Consider the following 22,054-nt stretch of genomic DNA (forward strand, 5'->3'; position numbering starts at 1 on the left):
GCCTGCAGACCAAAAGCTGCACCAGGCTGATCGCGTCACCTCCTGTTTGCGAGAACAAGGCCTTAGAGATTAAGCACTGATCTGAGCCGTCTCATCTAATTCTGGGCATTTCCCCAAGCCTCTTTTGCACATAACAATCTAATCAAATTTTGGAAGTGGAACAAGGTGGCGAGGCAAGGCATGCTCTCTCGGCTCCCGGAGGCCAATCTGCCGGGGAGGCGAGACGCATCTGAGCTCCGGGCACGTAGTGAATAAAACCCACTCCGCTCAGGTCCACCAACCAAAAGGCAAATAGCCACGGCTCTCCAAGCTGGTGATAACGAGCTTGTGGGTTGTGGACAAGCTAGAGGAAAACTACTGGTTTCCTTCTCACTTACAGAGATGGATGACTTGCTTGATCACTTCTGGCAGCCTCGTGATTGGCCACTGATATTGCAAAGGGCTTGGCGTTAGAGGCAGCCCCGGGACCAAAAAAAATCCTTAACTTCTGCCAGTGGTGACAAAGCAGGTGTTGGTTCTGGCTGATGAAAGTGAATCAGGTTGGCCTCAGCTGCCCGTAAGGGAAGCCCTCCCCCAAGCAGGAAGACAAAATAAAGACAGTTAAATAATTAACAGCCACATTTGTCGTTTCCAGGGAGGAATCAAAGGCGGGTGAAGTTGACGGAATTGAAGGAATGCAGCCGAGAAGCCTTGTGTGCACGCGGAGGGGCCGGGCACCTGCCTGGTTCAGCTCATTTAACATTCAAAAGCTCTTGACATTCAATATCCGGCTTCTGTCTCGACTGGGGAAAGATCTGAACCGCTGTGTTCCAGATGCAGAGATTTAGCACCTGAATCTGGTGTTGTTTTGAGTTATGCCCCTTCTGCAGCCTACATTGGACCCCCTCAGGTGGATGAGGTGGGGTGCCCTCTGGCTGGTGGCACGAAGCCACTGGCTCCATCCATCTCCTCGCCTTTGCATCATTACTCTGCTGGTGCTCCCCTTCCCTTAGGGCTGCTAGGAATGGGGCACGACTGGGAGAAGCAAACGTGTGAGATGGTGCATCCCAGGTCCACCGGGGGGGCTGCTCAATGCGCTCAGAGTCGGAGCCCCTGGGTCAGGGGCTGCGGTGCTTAAAATCACATCGAAGCAGCCCGCCCACCTGGTAAAAGAGAGGAGCGCTTGAGTGTTTCACCCTGGCTCTAAATTGGAGTCATGACAGAGGGAGACAAAATATTGACCCAATAAATCCAGATGGAGAGCGCCATTGCCAGGCGGAATTATAACCAGCCCCAGTTAAATGCCAAGCAATTAAGCTGTCAAGTGTATCTCCCATCTCTTTGCTGGTCCCAAACGCTCAGGAGATGGAAAGCGCCGTGACAAAAGGAACTTCTAAAGGGAATGTGCTCCTGCAGATCAAGCAAACGCATGGAGATGCGATGAACTCAGCAAATAAATACTGCTGGGGCACTCAGAATCACAAACGTACACACTCAGACACAAACACACATGGTTCTAGTTTGGAAGCCTTATTATTCCAGGCCATCAGATGTGGAAAGGCTCCTGAAAGCTAGCTAGAGCTCATCATTTAAGAAGATATGTCAAGAATGCTTTGATGGTGTTTCCTGCTTGGCAGGGGGTTGGACTGGATGGCCCTTGTGGTCTCTTCCAACTCTATGATTCTATGATTCTATGATTCTAACACTGTAGAAATGTCCCAGGTTAGACCTCTAACACCTCCAGCTAAATTCATAGAAACATAGAGATGGAGGGAACCCCGCGGGTCATCTAGTCCAACCCCCTGCAATGCAGGAATCTCAGCTAAAGCATCCATGGCAGTTGGCCATCCAACCTCTGCTTAAAAACCTCCAAAAAAGGAGAGTCTACCACCTCTCATGGGAGACCGTTCCACTGCCGAACAGCTCTTGCTGCCAGAAAGTTTTTCCAAAAGTTTAGTTGGAATCTCTTTTCATGTAACTTGAAGTCATTGGTTTGAGTCCTACCCTCCAGAGCAGGAGAAAACAACATGCTTCCTCCTCCATACGACAGTCCTTGAGATATTTGAAGATGGCTATCCCATCTCCTCCCATTCTCCTTTTTCCCCCAGGCTAAATATACCCAGCTCCTTCAACCAAGCACCTAGGAAAACATAAATCTGCCTTATACCGAATCAGATCATTGGTTCATTTAGCCCATCTAGCCCAGTACTGCCTACACTGACTGGCATCAATATGGCTCTCCAGGGTTTCGGACATGGAGGTTTTCCCCCAGACCTACCTAGAGATGCCAGGAATTGAACTTGGGAACTGTTGCACACAGAGCAAATACTCTACCACCGAGCTACACCCTTTCCCCCAAAGCAACAGGGCTGGGAAACATCCCGCCCCACCCCTGCCTGACAGCTGCTTCCACTCAGAGCAGGCATCACTAGGCTAAATGGAGCCATGGGTTCAACTCAGCGTAAGGCCTCAGCTTCATGAGCAGAACTTTCTGGCAGCAAGAAGAACTTCATGAGCAGAAGAACTTTCTGGCAGCAAGAGCTGTTGGACAGTGGGACAGACTCCTCCAGAGGGGAATGGACTCTCCTTCCTTGGAGGTTTCTAAGCAGAGGTTAGATGCCCATCTGCCAGGGATGCTTTAGCTTTGATTTCTGTATTGCAATGGGTTGGACCAGATGACTGTTTGGGTCCTTGTCAACTCTCTGATTCTAGGGATGCCTCGGGTGTCAATGCCGGGCCTGGAAAAGTTGCACAGATGGATGCTGAAAATAGGCAATACCTGTAAGATGGTGAAAGGGGGCATTAGTGGACGAGGGAAATGGGCTCCTTAGAATCTGGAGAGGAATTTTTTCCCCAGACTGCTGAGTCACCATGCCGTAATTTGAGACGGTCCTCCCTTCCTCCCTCAAGCCCCCACCTGCCTGCTTGCTAAGAGGAAAGGAGCCAGGTACGATAAACAAGAGATGGAAGCTGGCGCACACCTGGGGCCTCCTGATTATGGTGTAATCAGATTTGAAATGCTTCTGCAGAGCTCCTGGAAAAGGCACCCCAATTTCACAGCCACACAGGCCAAGGTGAAGGGAAATCTTTGGGATCGATTGGCGTCCAAATTAAGTATGGGGCAGGGGGAGGAATCAATCTCCATCTAATTCCGCCATTGCCCCCCACCCCACTCTGAAAGGCAACCCAGATGGAAATAAACTTAAAAACAAAACAAAACACTGAAGCAAATGAAATGTTTAATAGGGAGAGGAGCGGCCAAAGGGAAGATGATCATAAAGAAGAGGATTAAGAGGGGGTAAGAAACCTCAGCCAGAAACCCGGGGGGGGGGGGGAGTCAAGAAAGCAGTACCCTGACAAAGAGGGAGCTGTTCCTGAGCTCTTCTTCAGCAGCCCTGTGCTCCTCTCCACCGCTGCTCCCCTCACTGCACACACACACACGCCTTGGCAGGTAAAAAGCATGAGAGAGGAAACTGAGAGTGGAAAATCAGGGCTGAGCTGGGGAGGGGGAGAGCGGAGAGAACTGCTTAGGGCACTTCATCTCAGCAGGTGAGGGGGGGTTGGAGATTTAGCTTAAGCCGTCGATTAACTCACTGGGTGCTGCGGATGTGGGGGACGGGACATTTTTAAAGTGCACTGATAATAGCAGAGTGGGAGATTCAGGAGGTGCATGTGGGGGGGGGGCTGAGCAGGGAGAAAGTTTGCAGAGTTGATGAAACACGCTTTCCAGGGAATTGATCTCCCTGGAGCCTTAAGAAGAAAGCTGGAGGAGGAACCTTCGAGTTGGGATGCTTCTTGACATGAACAACAAGACTCCTGTCCGGGTTGAGAAGACAGCTGCACACTTCCCATAATACTCAGTGGCCTCTTTCATGTTGCTGCTTCTGTGCAGGAGTGTAGGACTGTTCTGAAGAAGCGTTTTCCATGAAAGAGACTCCCTGAAGTCTGCCAGCAGGATACTGTAGCTTATTAACACGAATCTCCAAACAGGCAGGCCCTGAGCAATGGACCTCCGTTCTTCTGAAGCAAGAAGAGCCTGCTGGATCAGGCCCAACATCCTGTCCTCACAGCAGCCAACCAGATGTCCCAGAGGGAAACCCACAAACAGGACCAGAGGGGGCTACCGACGGAGCTGCCATCCGCTTGCCCTTTTGCCTGCCCCATCCCCATAGAACGGGACCCGAAGGGGTGTGTTAGCTTGTAAGATCAGTGTCTTCACTTGCTTAGCCATGAGTAGAACCCGCTGTGCCTTCCAACCTTACTTTGCCTATGCATTGCACTGATCTGAACATTAAAGGTTTTGGCAGAAAATGCACTCAGGTGTTTGACCAGGACATGAATGGATCTTCACAAAATAATGTTTGGGGAGGAGAGTTAAAATTACATCCATTTTTAAAATATATATTTGGTTCAATATATGGAGGAGTTAACACTGTTCACACTTAACCTGAGCCTTGGCCAACAAATTTCTGTCCAGATAAAAAAAAGATCTAAATCCTGCTTTTAAAACATGCATAGACCTGAGCTCTGGAGAACTTCCAGGGGAAGAGGCTGCCATAAAGGAGAGGCTATTATCAAGACCATCTCTCTGTGATGTCTGAACTTGGGAACTGGCAGCAGAGTTTTAGATGTCTGGGAAATGCTAGAGAGGTATTAACAGATAACTACCAACCTGGTTATTGAATTGGATTTATAGCACTCCTCACTCCATAGGAGTACAATATACCTGGGTTTTTATGGATGGATTTTTAAGAGTGTGATACATCCCACACAGTGCTAGGGAGAGGATGGGACACAGACAGAGAAATGTTTGAATAAATGCTATGGTCCGTTTCCTTGTTCTTGAACTTAAAAGGGAAAAGCTAACACATGAACTAGATCTCTGTTTTCCTGTTAGCTATTTTTCAAGTCCTACCTGCCACTGTTTAAAAGGGAGATTTTAAAATATTTGGAGTCCCTGAATTGCATTTATTCCAATAAGATTCCCAAACAGATGCTCAAAGTAAAGTAGATCTGAGTCTTAATGTTGTTACTCCATTTGTAAACTTTCCAATTTGGAGATTTTCTTTTGAGTTCTGGAAAATAAGCCAAGGTTCCTTGCAAGAATTTAGACCTGAGATATTGAGCCACTCAGGATTAGTGAAGTTTTTCTTTGTGAGCTTGCAAAGAAGCCAATATTTTATAAGGGGCTGTGACTTAATCCAGGATGGATTAAGCAGTGTGGTCTCTTCCAGATGCTGTTGGACTCCAACTCTCATCAGTCCCAGCCAGCATGGCCAGGGATGTGGATGGGAGTTGTAGTCCGACAACATCTAGAGAGTAACATCTCAGCTACTCCTGATTGAGGAGATCAAATCCCACAAGGCTAACTTTAATTAGCAGCAGATGAGCTAAGCTATCTTGCCAAGTACTTTGCACTGACCTAGCAAACCTCGGCTCTGAGATGGTTGAACTTGACAACAAAAAAGACCTTCAGTAGCACCTTAATGACCAACTAAGTTTTTATTTTGGTATGAGCTTTCGTGTGCATGCAAACTTCTTCAGATACACACTTCAGAAGTGTGCATGCACACGAAAGCTCATACCAAAATAAAAACTTGGTTGGTCTTTAAGGTGCTACTGAAGGATTTTTTAATTTTGTTTCGACTCAGACCAACACGGCTACCTACCTGTAACAAAAAAGACCGTTATGGAAACCCAAGCCACACTTAGCAGGACAAAGATAGTTGGGATCTGAGACGGTGTTACAATGTCAGCTGCCTCCCAGTCCAACTGGGAGCAGCTCTGCACTCACATGTGCTAGTATCAAAGACCAGGAAGCTGTCCCATAGCCTACCTGCTCTGGCGTGGCTCCTGCTAGCAACTTCAGCGCTCCTGGCCGGAGAGCTGGAAGTTTTGGCAAGCTTGTTAGCGGACACCCTGTACATGACTCCTCCGATGCAGCGCAGATCTTTGTTCCTCCAGTGGTGCTGCAAAGCCTGGAACTTGCTCCCTGTGGGAGAGTGGCGGGTGCTACTCAGCACCGGAGACCTGCAAAGACAAAATAATACACTCAAGGTAAGCAACGGGGACCTTTGCTCACAGCCTGCCATGTTCTTTTAGGGCTATCCAACAGGGCTATCCAACAGAAACAAGCGTTTAAATGCTAGCAGAGTTGTTGTTCCAATGTGCTATTCTGAAAAGTGGTCTGGCCTGACCTGTCCCAGGCATTTCCTTCCACATGCATTCTGGGACTGAAGCGAACTCAACAGTGCTTTGCTTGCTCTGCATGATTCCAGGAGCCAGGCTTCTGAAAGAGGTAGAGCTTTTCTAGACCAGTAATGTCCACTTGGACCAGTTGGACCCCAACTGCATGCCCCAGTATTACCACCAGACTGCACGTAGGGGAAGGGGGTGGGATGTGGAGCAGAGCATCTTTACTTATATTTTTCCACTGGAACTTTTGCATTACCAAAGTTCATTAGGAGCAAGGAATTGATGCTATCTGCAAAGAAATATCCGGCAACCTTGGCAGTTTCCAAGTTTTTAGGTTCACTCAATACATGTAAAATAAGCATGCCAAACTAGATCATTCTCTAGGACACCGGAAAATTCTCCAATGCAAACAATTTTCTGGTGCAAAATTACCCCAATTTGTATCGGGAAATTCTTCAGAAATCTTCCATTCAATGTTTTCTGGGAAACGCACATCACAGGGAAGGGAGCAGTTATAGATGAGAGACGAGGGCTTGCTAAGGTCTTCCAGAAAGTTCATGGCAGAAGCAAGAGGATTAGACAAATTGTTGGATGATAAAACTATCAGTGGCTACAAGTCAAGATGGCTATGTTCTCCATCAGCGGCAGAATCACAAGTGGAAAGAGTGCTGTCACACTCAGATCCTGCTTCCAAGCTTCCTCTGTGGACTAGAAACTTGTTTTCTTTTTTTAACATGAAATTTCCTTGCCAAATTCTGGGCCCTCCAGGCAACTCCACCAAGACGCAGCTTGCTGCATGGGCTGACTCTGCATCTGTAACTATTCCCACTCGCATTCGGAGTTTTGCATATTCACCATTAGGCCAGCAGCCATTCTAACCAAATCAAATCTGCTCCAGTATCAGCTGCCTTAACTATTTAGCGCTAATCCAAACAGTAATTTGTTTATGCAAATGAGAGATCTAATTTTGAATTAGCACAAAACTATGGCTCATAATGCTATTAGCTGAAACTATATAAACCGCGGCATTGACTGAAGAATGGGTGTAAATTAGGGAGCTGCTCTCCTATCAGCAGAAAGCAAAAGCCGGAGGAGCAATACCTTTAAATGAAGGCAAGCGCGGCACACAAAAAGGGGGAATTGCAAAATGTAATCATTACATTTATTAGTGCTTAGCATGACAAGTTTATTCTAATATGGTTGTTGCCATTGGCTACCGGCCTTGATGTATTGTGCCTGAGAGTTCCCACAGATGGGGCAGGAAGAAAGTTGGTTCGTTAACTGGTTTGCGCAAAACAATCAAGGAAGGAGGAGGAAGAAGACTTGGGTGCACAAATGCATCTTTAAGCATCTCTGCTGGAGCGCCTGATCAAAAGGCTTCTGTGAAACATCGCCAGGGTGGGACCCATGTATTTAGATCAAAGCGCTTATCTGACCTAGGAAAAAAAGGACTCTGCATGGATTCAGGTGGAGCAGACACTTGGAAACAGGCACAAAACATCTGATTGCCGGGACACAGTGAAACTATTCCTATTTTCCCCTGGGCATTTGAAACTGGGCTGCTGCAACGGACGCCACTGTTGCTCCTGTATGCTTCACTGTGAACTGAGGTCCTACACACCCTTGTGGTAGAAAAGAGATGGTAGCATGTATTAGTCTGTAAAAAGCAAGCCACCAGCAAGGTCTCCCCCAATGTATTTCTACGCTGAATGGCTCTGAGGTGTTTGGAACAAGACTTCTACAAAAGGTGCTTCCTTTGGCATTTAAAGCCCTAAATGGCGTAATTTGTAGCCAGTGCAGTTGGACCAGGATCCAGTGTAATATACTCAAACCGTCTTGCCCCGGTGAGCAACCTGGCCACTGAGTTCTGCACCAGCTGAAGTTTCCGAACTGTCCTCAGAGGCAGCCCCACATGTAATACATTGCAGTAATCTAACTTAGAGGTTACCAGAGCATAGATGACAGAAGTTAGGATATCCCTGTCTGGATAGGGATGCAGCTGGGCCACCAGCAAAAGCTGATGGAAGGCACTCCGGGCCACTGAGGCCACCTGAGCCTCAAGAGACAGCAAAGGATTCAGGAACCTGCTATGAACCTGCTCCTTCAAAGGAAGTGTAACCTCATCAAGAGCAGGACACCTGGCCACCCATCTGGTCTAAGGAGCCACCCACTAACAGTGTCTCCGTCTTATCTGGATTGAACTTCTGGTTCTGGTTCTCATCCAGTCCATTATACAGCCATACCTCGGTTTAAGTACGCCTCGGTTTGAGTACTTTCAGTTTAAGTACTCCGCAGACCTGTCTGGAACGGATTAATCCACTTTCCATTACTTTCAATGGGAAAGTTCGCTTCAGGTTAAGTACGCTTCAGGTTAAGTACAGACTTACGGAACCAATTGTGTACTTAAACCGAGGTACCACTGTAGAGGCAAGACGTCGGTCCAGCTCTTCCACTGCCTCACCTGCAGATGTAAAGGACAAACAGAGCTTTGTGTCATCAGCAATATTGCTGACAACATGCTCCAAAGCTCCAGATAACCCCCCTCAGCAGCTTCATGTGGATGTTAAACAGCGCGGGGCATAAAACTGAACCCTGAGGAACCCTACACTGAAGGCTCCATGAGGTTGGAAAGCGTCACCCTCTAGAAATGAGCATCTGAGTAGGACCGGAGGCACCAGAAATATTTTATAAATTTATAAAATTTATTTATAAGTAAATAACTTTTCAGCATTCATTTGGAGGAGGGAAAGCATGATTAGACAAAATGGATTGGCGGCTACCATTGAAACTAGTAAATTGCTGTTCAGCAAACTGCTATGAGTTGTGTTGAGTGCCTTAAGACCTGTGTTATTATTTGAACTCTATGCGTTATTTTAATCTTAATTGACTTTGTTGAAAAACATACTTGCGGCTCCTGCCAAGGACAGTATATAGATCACCCAAATAAGCGAATCAAAGGCAAGGCACCCACCCTCTCCCAAAGGGAACACTGCCGTCCAAGGTGCGCCCATCGCCTTTCTGCCTCTCGTGCCCCATTCCTTTGCAGATTAGATGTCTTGCGCTCCAATTGCACTCTGCTTCTGTTTGCGTTAGAGACTGCTGAGCTTTACTACTTCGGCCTCTAATCCAGACACCTGCGCTCAGCGGTTTTCCTAAACATTTCCGAATGAAGACTCATTAAAGCCAGCCACCCCGAGGTGGTTGCTGCAACCGCTTCTCCTTGCTGAGCGCACACGGAAAGGTAAAAAGGCTGCCTGCTTTGCTGAAAGCTCCATCTGCTAGGGCTCCAACACACCACAGCTGTGATTAAAACTGAACAAGGCAGGGAAGCAGCTCTTTTTTATATCGGGAGCTGCCGCTGCAGGCGTGAAAACCAAGCCACAGGTTACAGACAGATCAAACAGCAAGCGAGAAACGTCGAGGAAACAGATCGCATCCTGGCCAAAGAACAAAAGCAGCTATATTCCATTCTGACCACAGTTGCCATGGTCTAATTGGTGTGGAAATAAATGTGGTCGCCTTATTGTAGTGGTGCCCAGGCACTCTCAGTGATGATGGGGTTTTTCTGGGTCAGACTTAGCCCTGTTCCACTACAGCCAACCAGGTGCGGCCGAGACCACATAACACCAGTCTTGAAAGACCCACAATGGCTCCCAGTACCTTTAAAGCCCTAAATGGCCTCGGTCCAGTATACCTGAAGGAGCGTCTCCACCCCTATAGTTCAGCCTGGACACTGAGGTCCAGCTCCGAGGGCCTTCTGGTGGTTCCCTCACTCGGAGAAGTGAGGTTACAGGGAACCAGGCAGAGGGCCTTCTCGGTAATGGCGCCCACCCTGTGGAACGCCCTCCCATCAGATGTCGAAGAAATAAACAACTACAGTCATACCTCGACATCCGAACCACTCGACTTCCGAAGGTTTCGAATTCCAAAGTCGACAACCCCGGAAGTCTTTTTGCCGCCTGCGCAGAAGCGGCATGTGCAGCCGGCGCATGCGCAGAGGCGCAAAATCGCGCTTCGTGCATGCGCAGAACGGACGCTTCAACAACCGAATACTTTGACTTACGAAGACGGCCGCGGAATGGATTGTCTTCGTAAGTCAAGGTACCACTGTATCTGATGTTTAGAAGACATCTGAAGGCAGTCCTGTTTAGGGAAGTTTTTAATGACTGATGTTTTAATGTATTTTTAATCTTTTGTTGGAAGCCACCCAGAGTGGCTGGGGGAACCCAGCCAGATGGGTGAGGTATAAATAATAAATTGTTGTTGTTGTTGTTGTTATGGAGCCCTCAAGTACAGCATAAATGCAACAACCCTCCCCTTTAGGAGGAAGTGCCTTAGCTCAATAGTAAATCATCTGCATTGCAAGCCAAAGGTCTCAGGTTCAATCCCTGATCTCCAAGTATGAATAGAATAATAGAATCATAGAATTTGTAGAGTTTGAAGAGACCACGAGGGTCATCAAGTCCAACCCCCTGCAATGCCCAACGTGGGGCTCAAACCCATGACTCGGAGATTGAGAGTCTCCTGCTCTACTGACTGAGCCATGGAGAGAGACTCCTTCCTGAAATCCTGGAGAGCAGCTCCTATGTTTGCTCTGTCCCCTGCCATTTGCCCCCAAGGAGTCAGAATTCAGAGGCCATAGCAGCTGGCATATACTGTTTTTCTCTCTTTAAATGCTGGAGTATTATTAACTTGTTGGTCACTTTTTTTGAAAAATGAATTATTCAAAGTGACAATCGAAAATCACAATAGACTCTTTGGGGTTTTGAGATGAGTACTGTGACATTTAAACGGCTATATTGATATTTTATGTTTCTAAAAGGAGTAAACAGGAGTCCACCGCCAGCGCAAGAAATAAATCTAAATGCCTATCAAAAAGACCTGCTGTGCCTTCTGATCTCATACTTGGCTGTTACTGCTTTAAGCCAGAAGAGGGTAGACTCACTTGATCAGTACACAGAAGGCTGCAATTATTTCAGAAAGGAGCAAAATGTTGCTTAACTGCTACTGATCTTGCGATTCCTAGATTACTTGCTTTTTGTGGAAAATGCTCACAATTTGGAGAACAATCCTACCCAACCCCCATTTTTGCTAGGGGTGCTGTTAGTGGAGGAGGGGGCGAATGTCCTGGAGACCACAGTCTACCCCTGCCCAGCGGCGTCGCTAGCCTTCTGGCTGCCCGGGACGGGAAACCCAAAGGCACGACGGAAACGTCGCGAAGCATGACGAATGTGCACGCAGGATGCCTATGACACGGCGCCGTGGCAAACCCCACGAGCAAGCCACGGAGTGAGGCAGTCTTGCTCGCATCGGGGCTTAAGTCCTCGATGGCAGTGGCCAAGTCGTGTGGTGCCGGCCATCGGAGGTGGTCAGCCCTGTCCAGCCTGCTGCCTGGGGTGGCACGCCCCCACCGCGCCCATCTTAATATGCCCCTGCCCCCCCCAAGCACACATCTACTACTAGCAGATTTCCAAAATACTGTAGTATTGGGGGTGGTGGTGAACGAATTCCTTTGCCCCACAAATAACCCAGAGATGCATTTTAAATAAAAGGACACATTCTACTCATGTAAAAGCATGCTGATTCCCGGACCACCGTGGGCCAGATTGAGAAGGCGATTGGGCCGGATCCGGCCCCCAGGCCTTAGGTTGCCTACCCCTGCCTGAAAGGCTCCACAATCTGGCCTCTGAACTATGCCATTCTGGAGTTAGCACAGTTAACCCCTCCCCAAATTCATGGGTGGAAAGATCTCCTACCACCTCCTGCCCTGGCTAACCAGCAAAACTTTGGCGGCAGAATCATAGAATTGTAGAGTTGGAAGGGACCACCCCCTGCAATGCAGGAACCTTTTCATCCAACATGGGGCTCAAACCCTGTCACAGTGGTGGTGGTGGCTACTCTAGAGTAACGACTCCTCACAGCTCTGCATTTTTATCCTTTTATTTAGTGCAGTCTATTTACAGTGCTGATACAGTGCTATGTTGTCAGTCCAGTGCAGAACCTCCAAATGGAGATTCCTGCGTTTTTCTCCAGCAAAGTAGCCTGGGGATACTGAATCTCCTTCCCCGGCGCTTTTTACGCAATTCTGGGGTTGCTGGGATCGGTCTTCTTCCCGCGGTTTCCCTGCCTCCCCCTTCCTTTCCCAAGCGTCGCCTTGGCCCGGCTATCCTGCCTGAGCCCTAGCTTCTGCTTCCTGATTCCCCGCTAGAAACATCCCCCTCCCCACTCCCACTTCCGCTGGGCGAAGAGCTTGTGTTTAAGATGGGAGGGGGCTGTCTATAGCTTCTGTCCCTCACAAACCCTGAGATTAAATGTCTCATGCTCCACTAACTGAGCTATCCCAGTAGCGGGTCGCCTGGCCCTGTTAGGTTTGCTGAGCCAGTTGTGGGCCTCTGCCGGGAGAAGCCTTGGGGTGCCAGCGACCCCTGCCAGTGAGTCGTCCACAGACAAATTGAACTGCCAAGAGCTAAACTGAAAGGCATTTCCCCAGCCGTTAGAAATTGGGATTGTTTGCATGACACCCACCGTGAAGCATGCCTTTTAACATCTATTTATTGGAAACATCTGTCCTCATGTATCTCTGAGCCAGACTTTCTCAACCTTGGGTCCCCAGATGTTGCTGGACTACAACTCCCATCATCCCTAGCTAGCCGGGCCAGTGGTCTGGGATGAAGGGAGCTGTAGTCCAACAACATCTGGGGACCCAAGGTTGAGAAAGGTTGCTCTTGGCTGATAATATTGGTGGTAGCTGTGGAAGAGGTCTCCACCATTCGGTTTTAAATTGGATAACATATTTTTTCCTGTACTTACGACTTATGGTAAACAGCACTTTCAAGCCCAAAAGGGAGCCACACAAGTAACTTAGAAAATGGTTTTAAATACTAATAATGAACAACATAAGACCACATAAAACAGGAAGTCTGCAGCATCAGCAACAAAAGAAAACAGACACCAAACAGCCGCACAGCCTATATTCTGCAAAAACAAAAACAAAAAACCCAACCACATTGTAAGGGGGAGGGCTTATAGAGAACCCCCCCCCCTTCATCCGAAGCAGCCCGTCTCCCAGCAGTCATGAGAGCTAAGGGTCTGATGGAGGGAGTCAGGGAACGGAGAGGGAGGGCCAGGGCTCTGGCAGCATCCAAGAGCCCCTGCTCCATAGGCAGGAAGAAAGGGAGGCGGACAGAGAGGACAGGAATCGGTCAGACAGAAGACCCTTCCCCCCAACGTCGGAATTCAGGAGGAGGAGGAAAGGGAGGCGCTTCTCAGTTCCGAGGCTTTTATGTTGGTCCAGAACGCGGAGGGGGGCAGTGCAGGAATCTGACTCGAGTGGGTAGACATGGAATCAGTAGTTTGTTACACTGTAAATAATGTGCACCAATAAAAACGTCTGAAAGACAAGCATGTGGAAGGTCGTTACTCAAGAGTAGTCACTACATCCCTGACGCCCATCTTCTTTTATAGCCAGGTTTCCACCGCTCACCAAATGCCAGGCAGTCCCCCTACTTTTAAAGAGGGGGTGGGGGTGGAAAAGGGCCTCGGAGGTTAATCTTGAGTGCACAAATAGGCATGTGAGGAGCAGGGTGCTCCTGCACCCGGATGACTTCGGGTTTTAAAAGGTAAACATCAGAGCACTTGGAATTCTGCCTAGACACAAATCAGTAGCCAGCACACACAGAATGATGTCAGAGCAGCCTGCTCCAGGGAGAAGATTTGCTCTTGCATTTTGGTACCCTCTGGAAGTTTCCATGTACTTTCCAGACACAGCCCTAGTAACGACTGTATTACAGCATTTTATCCAGTTCGTTACCTACGCAGTAAGAATGACTGCGGCCAATTTTTTATTTTATTTTTTAATGTTAAGAACAGCAACTGGTATTCGGAAATACTGCTGCCTCTGTCTCCAACTGCGGGAGCTAATAGCCCTTGATAGCCTTACCCTCAATGAATTTGCCTAATCGTTTTTTACAGGCATGTAAGTCGGTGGCCATCACTGCCTCCTGTGGCAGAGAGTTCCATAGCTTAACTATGCTCTGTGTAAAGAAGGGCTTTCTGAATCGCCGAACATTCAGCTTCACTAGGTGTCCACAAGTTCCAGTAAAAGGTGCTTGCTCAGTCACCCCTCCTATCCTAAAGGAACAAACACCTGTTTGCATCATGAGTTCTCGATTAACCAATTTTCCTTAGCACTGGCCTTGAGAGCCTGATGGGGAACATCTGCTCTCAGATTCATTATTCCGAATATCTAGCAGCTTCTAACATAAAGTAACAAATTAGGCTTAGGGGAGACTGTTTTCTCCACAGGACCTGCCCCCATTTTTGTTTTTGTTTTAACTTTCAAAAACCCTTCAGGCTGCAAACACTGTTCTTTGCCCCTGCGCTACAGCTGCCCAGAATTGTGGTCAAGGCATTTTTTGCTTTCTCTTTCAGAGGAAGAACATGTGTAGTCCTGCCGGCACAGTCCACGCAGAGCCCGAGCTGTGTGAAGTCTCCACCGTATTATTATCGGACATCTATCACGTTGGAAAAATCACGCTAAGAGAAGCCTCTTGCAAACTGTGCTTATTTTTCTCCTGCGTTAGCAGCAAATGGAGTGCGTTGCTTGGAGCTGAAGTGGAAGGTAATTCTCAACTGGATTCTCACAGAGACATGCGCGCACCGCAGTCGCTTCCTTTAAGCTGGAACTGAGTGTTTAAAACACATTAATCTAAGTGGGGAACGCTCGAGGTCCCCAACCAGGTTTTCCTGGCTAGTAACCGGGTTAACGTGGCAGATTGACAATTGCTGAAAGAGATCTTTATATGTGCAACTGAAAACAACCACATCTAGCTGGACAAGCGGAAGGAGGGTTGTATGATGAAGGGAAAACAGTTTCAGTTGCCGTAAGAGTGCTCTCTTTTCAAAACTCAGCGTGCAAAGAATTGCAGGGAACGACAGCTCGAAAATCCTTGGCAGCTTTTCCTAGTCCACTGTTCGCACAGAGTTCTCAGACAAACCGTGGCTTGGCACGAACGCGTCAGCTCCCAGGGACTCGCTCCTCTGCAGTAGTTCTTGGGGCTGTGTCACACTGGGGTAAACCACGGCTTGGTTTAGTGTGACGTGTGAACCAGGCTACAGTGGAAGAGAACAGAAAATGTCTAGGCAAGATGTATGCCGGCTCTGCTGTGACAGGCCAGCTCCATCAGGTCTCCCCTCCCTTCAATGGGGATCTGAGGGACCCAACCCAGGAGTGGGAGAGAGCTGAGAAGCAGCGCTTCCTCTATGGGCTCTGGTGTGAGAGGCCGGTGCGATCAGGCACCTTCTGCCCCTGAACTGCACCAGCTGGTCAGCAAAGGAACAATTGTCTAGAAACTGGGGTGCATTTTTTAGGTTGTAAGTCTGCAGGTTGGGGCTGTCTTGTCTTGACTGCGTGTAAGCTGCTCTGGGAGATCTTTTTGGCTGAAAAGCAGTGTACAAATGCTCTAAATAATTTTTTTAAAAGGTCTGGCAGGAGGTAGAATCATAGAATTGTAGAGTTGGAAGGGACCCCGTGGGTCATCTAGTCCAACCCCCTGCAATGCAGGAATCTCAGCTAAAGCATCCATGGCAGATAGCCAGAATTCTGGGGTCCAGTGCTTCACTAAGTCGATTCCTTAGGGCTTCTAGTGGTGGTTTTCCTCTGCCATGCAAAATAAAAATTTTTTAAAAAACCCAACCTTTGCATTCAGAGTAAGGCAGATTTGTAGATTTGTGCAAATTATTCTGAGCACTGAAACTAAGGGCAGTTTAGCATACAGTCTGGACTTTCTCCCAGCACTCCTTTTAACAGAAACACCTGGGCTGATATCTCGACAGATTAGGCATGGGTTGGCTTTATAAGCACAAAGTGAGTCATTTAGGGAAACGTACCATAGTGGACGTGTCTGCCATAAAACGGAAGCCTGTCCGTTTCAGACCCTAAGGGAGCTCATTATTTCCCTCTGGTTGAATACAAAATGTGCAGCCCGGGGTCTTGGTTTCCCCCTCGGCTATCCCACAGAGCCATTTCTTCCTGTAATGCAAGAAGTCCTGACAAGTTCCAGTGGTCTTATTCAAAAAAGAAGAAAAGAAAAGAAAAAAGGAGGGAGGGAGGAACAATTCCACATTAAACGCACACCCAAGAGGTGTAAGTGATTTGTAGAAACTGATCCCTTTCGACGCCACCGTCTCTTCCTGTATCAAGGAGGAGGAAATAAGTGCTGATGGATGCTAACTATTGCATGAAAATCATGGGAGTTAGAAGGATAAATATTTAATGCCTGCAAAGCAGGTAAGCACGAGGAGGGAAAAGTCGCAACCAGGAGCAGCTGCCAGGGAAGGTGGGCTGGAGAGCCAGGGTCACGGGGCAAAATCACTGGCTCAGCCTCAACTTCCCATCTGCAACATGAAACCAAGAGTTTGCCAGGATGGATAAGTGAATGAAATGCTCCTGCCCTCAGTCACCTTGCAAAGGTAAATTAAGCTAAGCAACTCACATTATTGTTCTGTTTTTCGTTTCCCAGAAGGGCTGCTCGGTTTTAAAAGCTGGACCACCCAGGACTGCCTTGGCATGAAAAAAACAGTATCGGGAACTCCTGCAAGTTGGGTTGGGCAAGCATCCTGCCGCCTCCCTTGTTTCGTGCAAAAAAAATGACCATATTATGCAAACTGATTCAGACTAATCATTATACATCAAGGGTCTGGGAATTAAAAAACAATGCACCTCAAGACGAATGCCATTATAGTCAAAAGTATACACGCAACATATTTTACTCAATGCATTATGTAAAACTGCCGCTCAGCATGCTTTGCATCACACACTCCATTCATATTTGTGATTCTGGATCGAGGAGTTGAGCCTTTGGAACTTGCTTTTTTCACAAAGTTTGGGGTGGTTGGGTTGTTGTTTTTTTGTTTTTGTTTTTTTGCAAAGAAGGTTAGATCAGCAGGGAGTATAGGTGATGGAAAGGGGAAAACATTAGACACGAGCCCCTGAAATTCATTTCTATAAAACAAAAGGTTTTCCTCCAAGGACTGCACTCCCTTGGAGGTAATCTACTGAGGTTGCACGCTGGCAGTGGGCACGGCCACAACCACCCCACCCCCACTTGCTCTCTTAAGATCAAAAACATCAGCACTACCACCTCCCTCTCCCTCTCTGTGTGTCACACACCCTGCACAAGGTAGCTGAGAAGCCATGGTTGGTTTGCCTGAGCTGCCAGACTCTTCCTCAAGCCTGGGAGGCAACTCACTCTGAGATGGAACGAATGGATGCTTCAGAATTTCCTGGTGCTTTCTACTACCTGCACAAAGAACACCAATGGGACAATCAGGAAGCAACTGCTTGTGAGATCCTAGGGACTTTTCTCTCTTCAGGAAGTGAGAGCTGGACCATAAAGAAGGCTGATGCTTTTGAATTTTGGTGCTGGAGGAGACTCTTGAGAGTCCCATGGACTGCAAGAAGATCAAACCTATCCATTCTGAAGGAAATCAGCCCTGAGTGCTCCCTGGAAGGACAGATCCTGAAGCTGAGAATCCAATACTTTGGCCACCTCATGAGAAGAGAAGACTCCCTGGAAAAGACCCTGATGTTGGGAAATATGGAGGGCACAAGGAGAAGGGGACGGCAGAGGACGAGATGGTTGGACAGTGTTCTCGAATCTACCAACATGAGTTTGACCAAACTGCGGGAAGCAGTGCAAGACAGGAGAGCCTGGCGTGCTCTGGTCCATGGAGTCACGAAAAGTTGGATACGACTAAACGACTAAACAACAACAATGGTTGTCAGTTGCCTGGAATACCATCTGGTGGAAAGCTTGGGAGGGCAGAAGCAGGGTACAAATGCCTCACAACATCTCACTCCTAAAATGCCGACTTATTTATTTATCAATGGCATTTGTGTGCCACCCCATAGCATAAAGTTCTCTGGCCAACAAACAACCATCTTAGAATGTTGAAATTCAGCAAAGGTAAGAAAAGCTATCGGACTCTGTCTCCAAAGCAAGTAGGAAGCTGTGAGTCAGGGAGCACAGGTAGATGGAGCATCTCCTAGCCTCTTCACCACACAGATTCTGTCGTAAGCCTGAAGGCCCATAAGAACATATGAAGAGCCTGCTGGATCAGGCCCATGGCCCATCTAGTCCAGCATCCTGTTCTCACAGGGGCCATCCAGCTGCCCCCATAGGAAACCCGCAAACAAGATTTGAGAGAAAGAGCAGCCACCGATAGCCCTCTCCTCCTCCATGATTTTGTCACATCCTCTTTTAAAGCCATCCAAATTGATGGCCATCACCACCTCCTGTGGCAGGGAGTTCCATAGTTTATGCGTTGCATGAAGGACTTTCCGTTATCTGAATCTTCCAAAGTTCAGCTGAACTGGACATCCATGATTCTAGTTACAGGTAGGTAGCCGTGTTGGTCTGACGTAGTCGAAACAATTTTTTTAAAAAAATTCCTTCCAGTAGCACCTTAGAAATCAACTAAGTTTGTCATTGGTTTGAGCTTTCGTGTGCATGCAACCTAAGAAATGTGCATGTACACGAAAGCTCATACCAATGACAAACTTAGTTGATCTCCAGGATGCTACTAAAAGGATTTTTTTTATTTTGTTTGGACATCCATGAGTTCCACCCCTGCTGAAGATAAAAGAATTTTTTTTGGGGGGGGGGAGATCTCTTCTGTTTCTAACTGTGCTGCTTTTGTCCAGAGCTGTTTCTCTTGTTTTTTTAACAAATACATATAACATGTATTTTTTTTATTAAAAAAAAAGTTTTACCAAACTGCTGTAACCTGCCCTGGGACCTTGGCATGAAGGATGGGTAATAAATCTGATAAATGAATATAGGTGGCAGGAAAGTGCTGGTATTGGGCACAAAATTCGAGTGGGACACTGAGAAAGTGGACGTGTGGTTTCCACGAAAGGCTGAAAGGAAGGGAGACCCCAGAGCTGTCAATCTAAGGTGCTTCCTTGCCCTTGAGCTGCTCTTTAAGGATGGCCAGGCTGACACTGCATAATGATGGAGGCATTATTTAAAGACTATATGCTATTATTAGGACAAATATGCCTAGACACTGCCTTCATTTTCTCTTGGTTGCAGTTTCACCACAAAGTGAGCAAACCTCAAGCTAAAGGTAAGCCAAATCTCCCTACAGAAATTGAGGTCTAACTTATTTTTCACATTTAGCTATTTCACATTCGTGCATGCACACAGAAAGCATACAGCCCCTCCAAAACTCGTTTAACATCACATTTTATCGAAAATTTGAACATTTATATTTTACGTAAACTGCTTAGAGGTTTTGTTGATTAACTGATATATAAATCCCGCTATATAAACCAATAAAATAAATATTTGATCTCGGCAGCCATTTAACTCCTACAAGAAAAACAGGACGTGGAAAGCAGAAATCTGCCCATCTTCAGGAACACAGATGGGCCCAGGAGGGAACTTTCCAGGCGGAAGGAGCAGAGGTTCTAGCTATCTGTGAATCTGGGCCCCCGAAATCAGGCCCTGTGGCCCGAGAAACGCTCATTTCTGGAACAGTCAAAGTCAGCTAAGGGGGCAAACTCCCGAACAGACCTGTAATCTGCTCCAATAACCTTTAGAGCTGTTTCCCCTGCTGGAGACGGCAAGACGGGAGGCGAAAGGCGCCAGGAAGTTTCAGCACTGCTTCAGCAGTTTTCGTTTTCCCTCCCTCTCTTTCCAGCCTCCTTGCAAAGAAGAAGGGGGGGGGGACACAGCCAGGGCTGGTACAGCAGAGATCAGGGGATCATCGAGCAGGAAGGCTGCAGGATCACCACCATGCCAGGGAGCAAGGAGGCCCAACAAACGGCAGCTCCATCCAACGGCAGGAAAGAAAAGAAATCTCCAAGCGTCCTGCGTATGTGACAGCACGAGCCAGCCAATGGCGGGCTCAGAAATTGTACTGTGCCACTCACAGAGTGAATTAAAATCCATGCCAGTCATTACTCTATCAGGCACTCCACTCTTTTTATCATCTAAGCACCCTGTGCGGCAGACAAGCGTGAAAGAGAATGGATCCATGCTATCAACACAGTCACAAAATGCTTCATCGTGGCCTTTTATCTTGCTCTGCCTTCCAAGTGCCGCTGTTTGGGCGCCAGGGAGAAAGCCGTCTCACCATCTGATTCCAGATCATTACCAAGGAGTATTCATCCTTAGGGCGGACTGGCAAGCACGACACAGGGTACATGGTCCACTGTGGACACAGAAGGGTTTGCAGCACGGGAAATTTATCACGCATCGTGACAGACACTTAATGGCCTAACGGTTAGAATGCTGGACTAGGACCTGGAAGACCAGGGTTCAAATCCTCCCTTGGCCGTGAAGCTCACTGCCTCTCCGGTTAACCTACCTCACAGGGCTGTGGGGATTAAATGAGGAGGGCAAGGACCATGCAGGCCACACTGAGCTCCTTGAAGAAAAAGTGCCAAAATGGACTTATGCATTGTTCACACAAGCTTCCAGAGCCACCCAGAAACTGTTTTCCATGTGGTTTGGCCAATTTCAACCACATAATTGGCCAAACCCAGCAAAACCTCACAGTAAACTTGCTGCAACACTCTCAAGAAGCCAGCCAGGTGAGCCACTGCTTGCTTGTGTGAACTTGGGCCTCCGTTAACCACCGTTCTTGCTGGCTCTCGGAAAGAGGTTATGGGAAAGCCGTTCCCAGTATAAAATGTAAAACTAGAGGGGATGGCGCAATTACAAAACGGAGCTAAAACAAAAGCCAAGCCGTCACAAGGAGAGGAGTTGCGCTGGATTGATTCTTCAGGAGAAAGGAAAGGTAATTCCAACACACCTTTCTGCCGTTGGAAGGAGCAGCTTTGGAATAATTGGCTGCAGAAGATCATTCATGCTCCACACTCAATAGGACAGTGGCAATGGGAGGGAGGGGGAGGGAGGGAGGACTCCCATGCCTGGCTGAACACAAAGCGTTTCCCCACAAAAGGGAGGGGGGAAGGGGAGGGGGCGCCTGGGGCTTCATTGTCCCCATCACATCCTCATAAAGGCCTTGTTATCCTCTTAGGGTGACTCTAAAGATCAGAGCCCAATTCACAGGGCTCCCGAGCAGTTATCTACCAGCAGCAGTGGCACTCATCTGGCCTTACCTGTGACTGCTGAGCCCGACATTCAACTCTGAGCAAAGGCAGGGGGCAGGGGGGGAGGGGGGAAGGACACCCTCCAAAATAGGAGGGCAGGGGGTGCCTCGAAAAAACAGCTTGTAGCTTTTCATTCTCCGCGGTGTCACAGCACTCCACCAAATTGTTACCCTAATGGAAAGGACGGCCTTCGGAAATGAACTGTATTGAGAAGAGAGGATAAAATTAATGAGATAATAGCCAGGCCAAGGACCTGAAGAATACGTCTGCCCTCAACACGAGGGGCTTGTAATTCCTTTTCTGCAACACAAACCCTCCGATCTAAAGACTTCTCCCATCCGTCCAGCAAGCCTGCTCCGACAGGAAATTTCATTAATGCTGGAAAATAGGAAAGGTATTAAGCGTGGATAATGAAGGCCAGCAAGTGAACAGTGCCTTAAGATAGTCTTCTTTCTAGCCTTTGTAATGGGAGGCATGAACTTTCCCTTCAAATCCATTTCTAATCCATTTGAAATACTACAGCAAATTATCTTCCCTTCAGCCCGAAAGCGGCCAGCCAATTTACTCCGAATAGAAGTGACAATGCAACAGAATTTATCGCCATAACCTTGACTACACAAGGTTGAGAGTTGGCTTTCCCTCACCCCCAAAGTGGGGACAGAAAGCAAATTTCAAATGATTTTTTTTAAAGGGGGGTGGGAGAAAAAAGGCTAGGGAAATCGAGGCACGCCATACAAACGTGCCTTTACAAAATAATAA

General features: G+C 47.7%; 1 protein-coding gene across 1 annotated transcript in view; it reads right to left on the reverse strand.

The window, feature by feature from the left end:
• Positions 1 to 22,054, reverse strand: part of ZC3H3 (zinc finger CCCH-type containing 3) — a 236,474-nt gene that overhangs the window by 82,792 nt on the left and 131,628 nt on the right. Inside the window, exon 5 of the mRNA XM_035124913.2 lies at positions 5,816 to 6,009. Within this exon, the coding sequence (XP_034980804.2) occupies positions 5,816 to 6,009 (194 nt within the window). The remainder of the gene's footprint in view (positions 1 to 5,815; positions 6,010 to 22,054) is intronic.

The sequence above is a fragment of the Zootoca vivipara genome, chromosome 8 (assembly GCF_963506605.1).
Source record: "Zootoca vivipara chromosome 8, rZooViv1.1, whole genome shotgun sequence".
Lineage (NCBI taxonomy): Eukaryota > Metazoa > Chordata > Lepidosauria > Squamata > Lacertidae > Zootoca > Zootoca vivipara.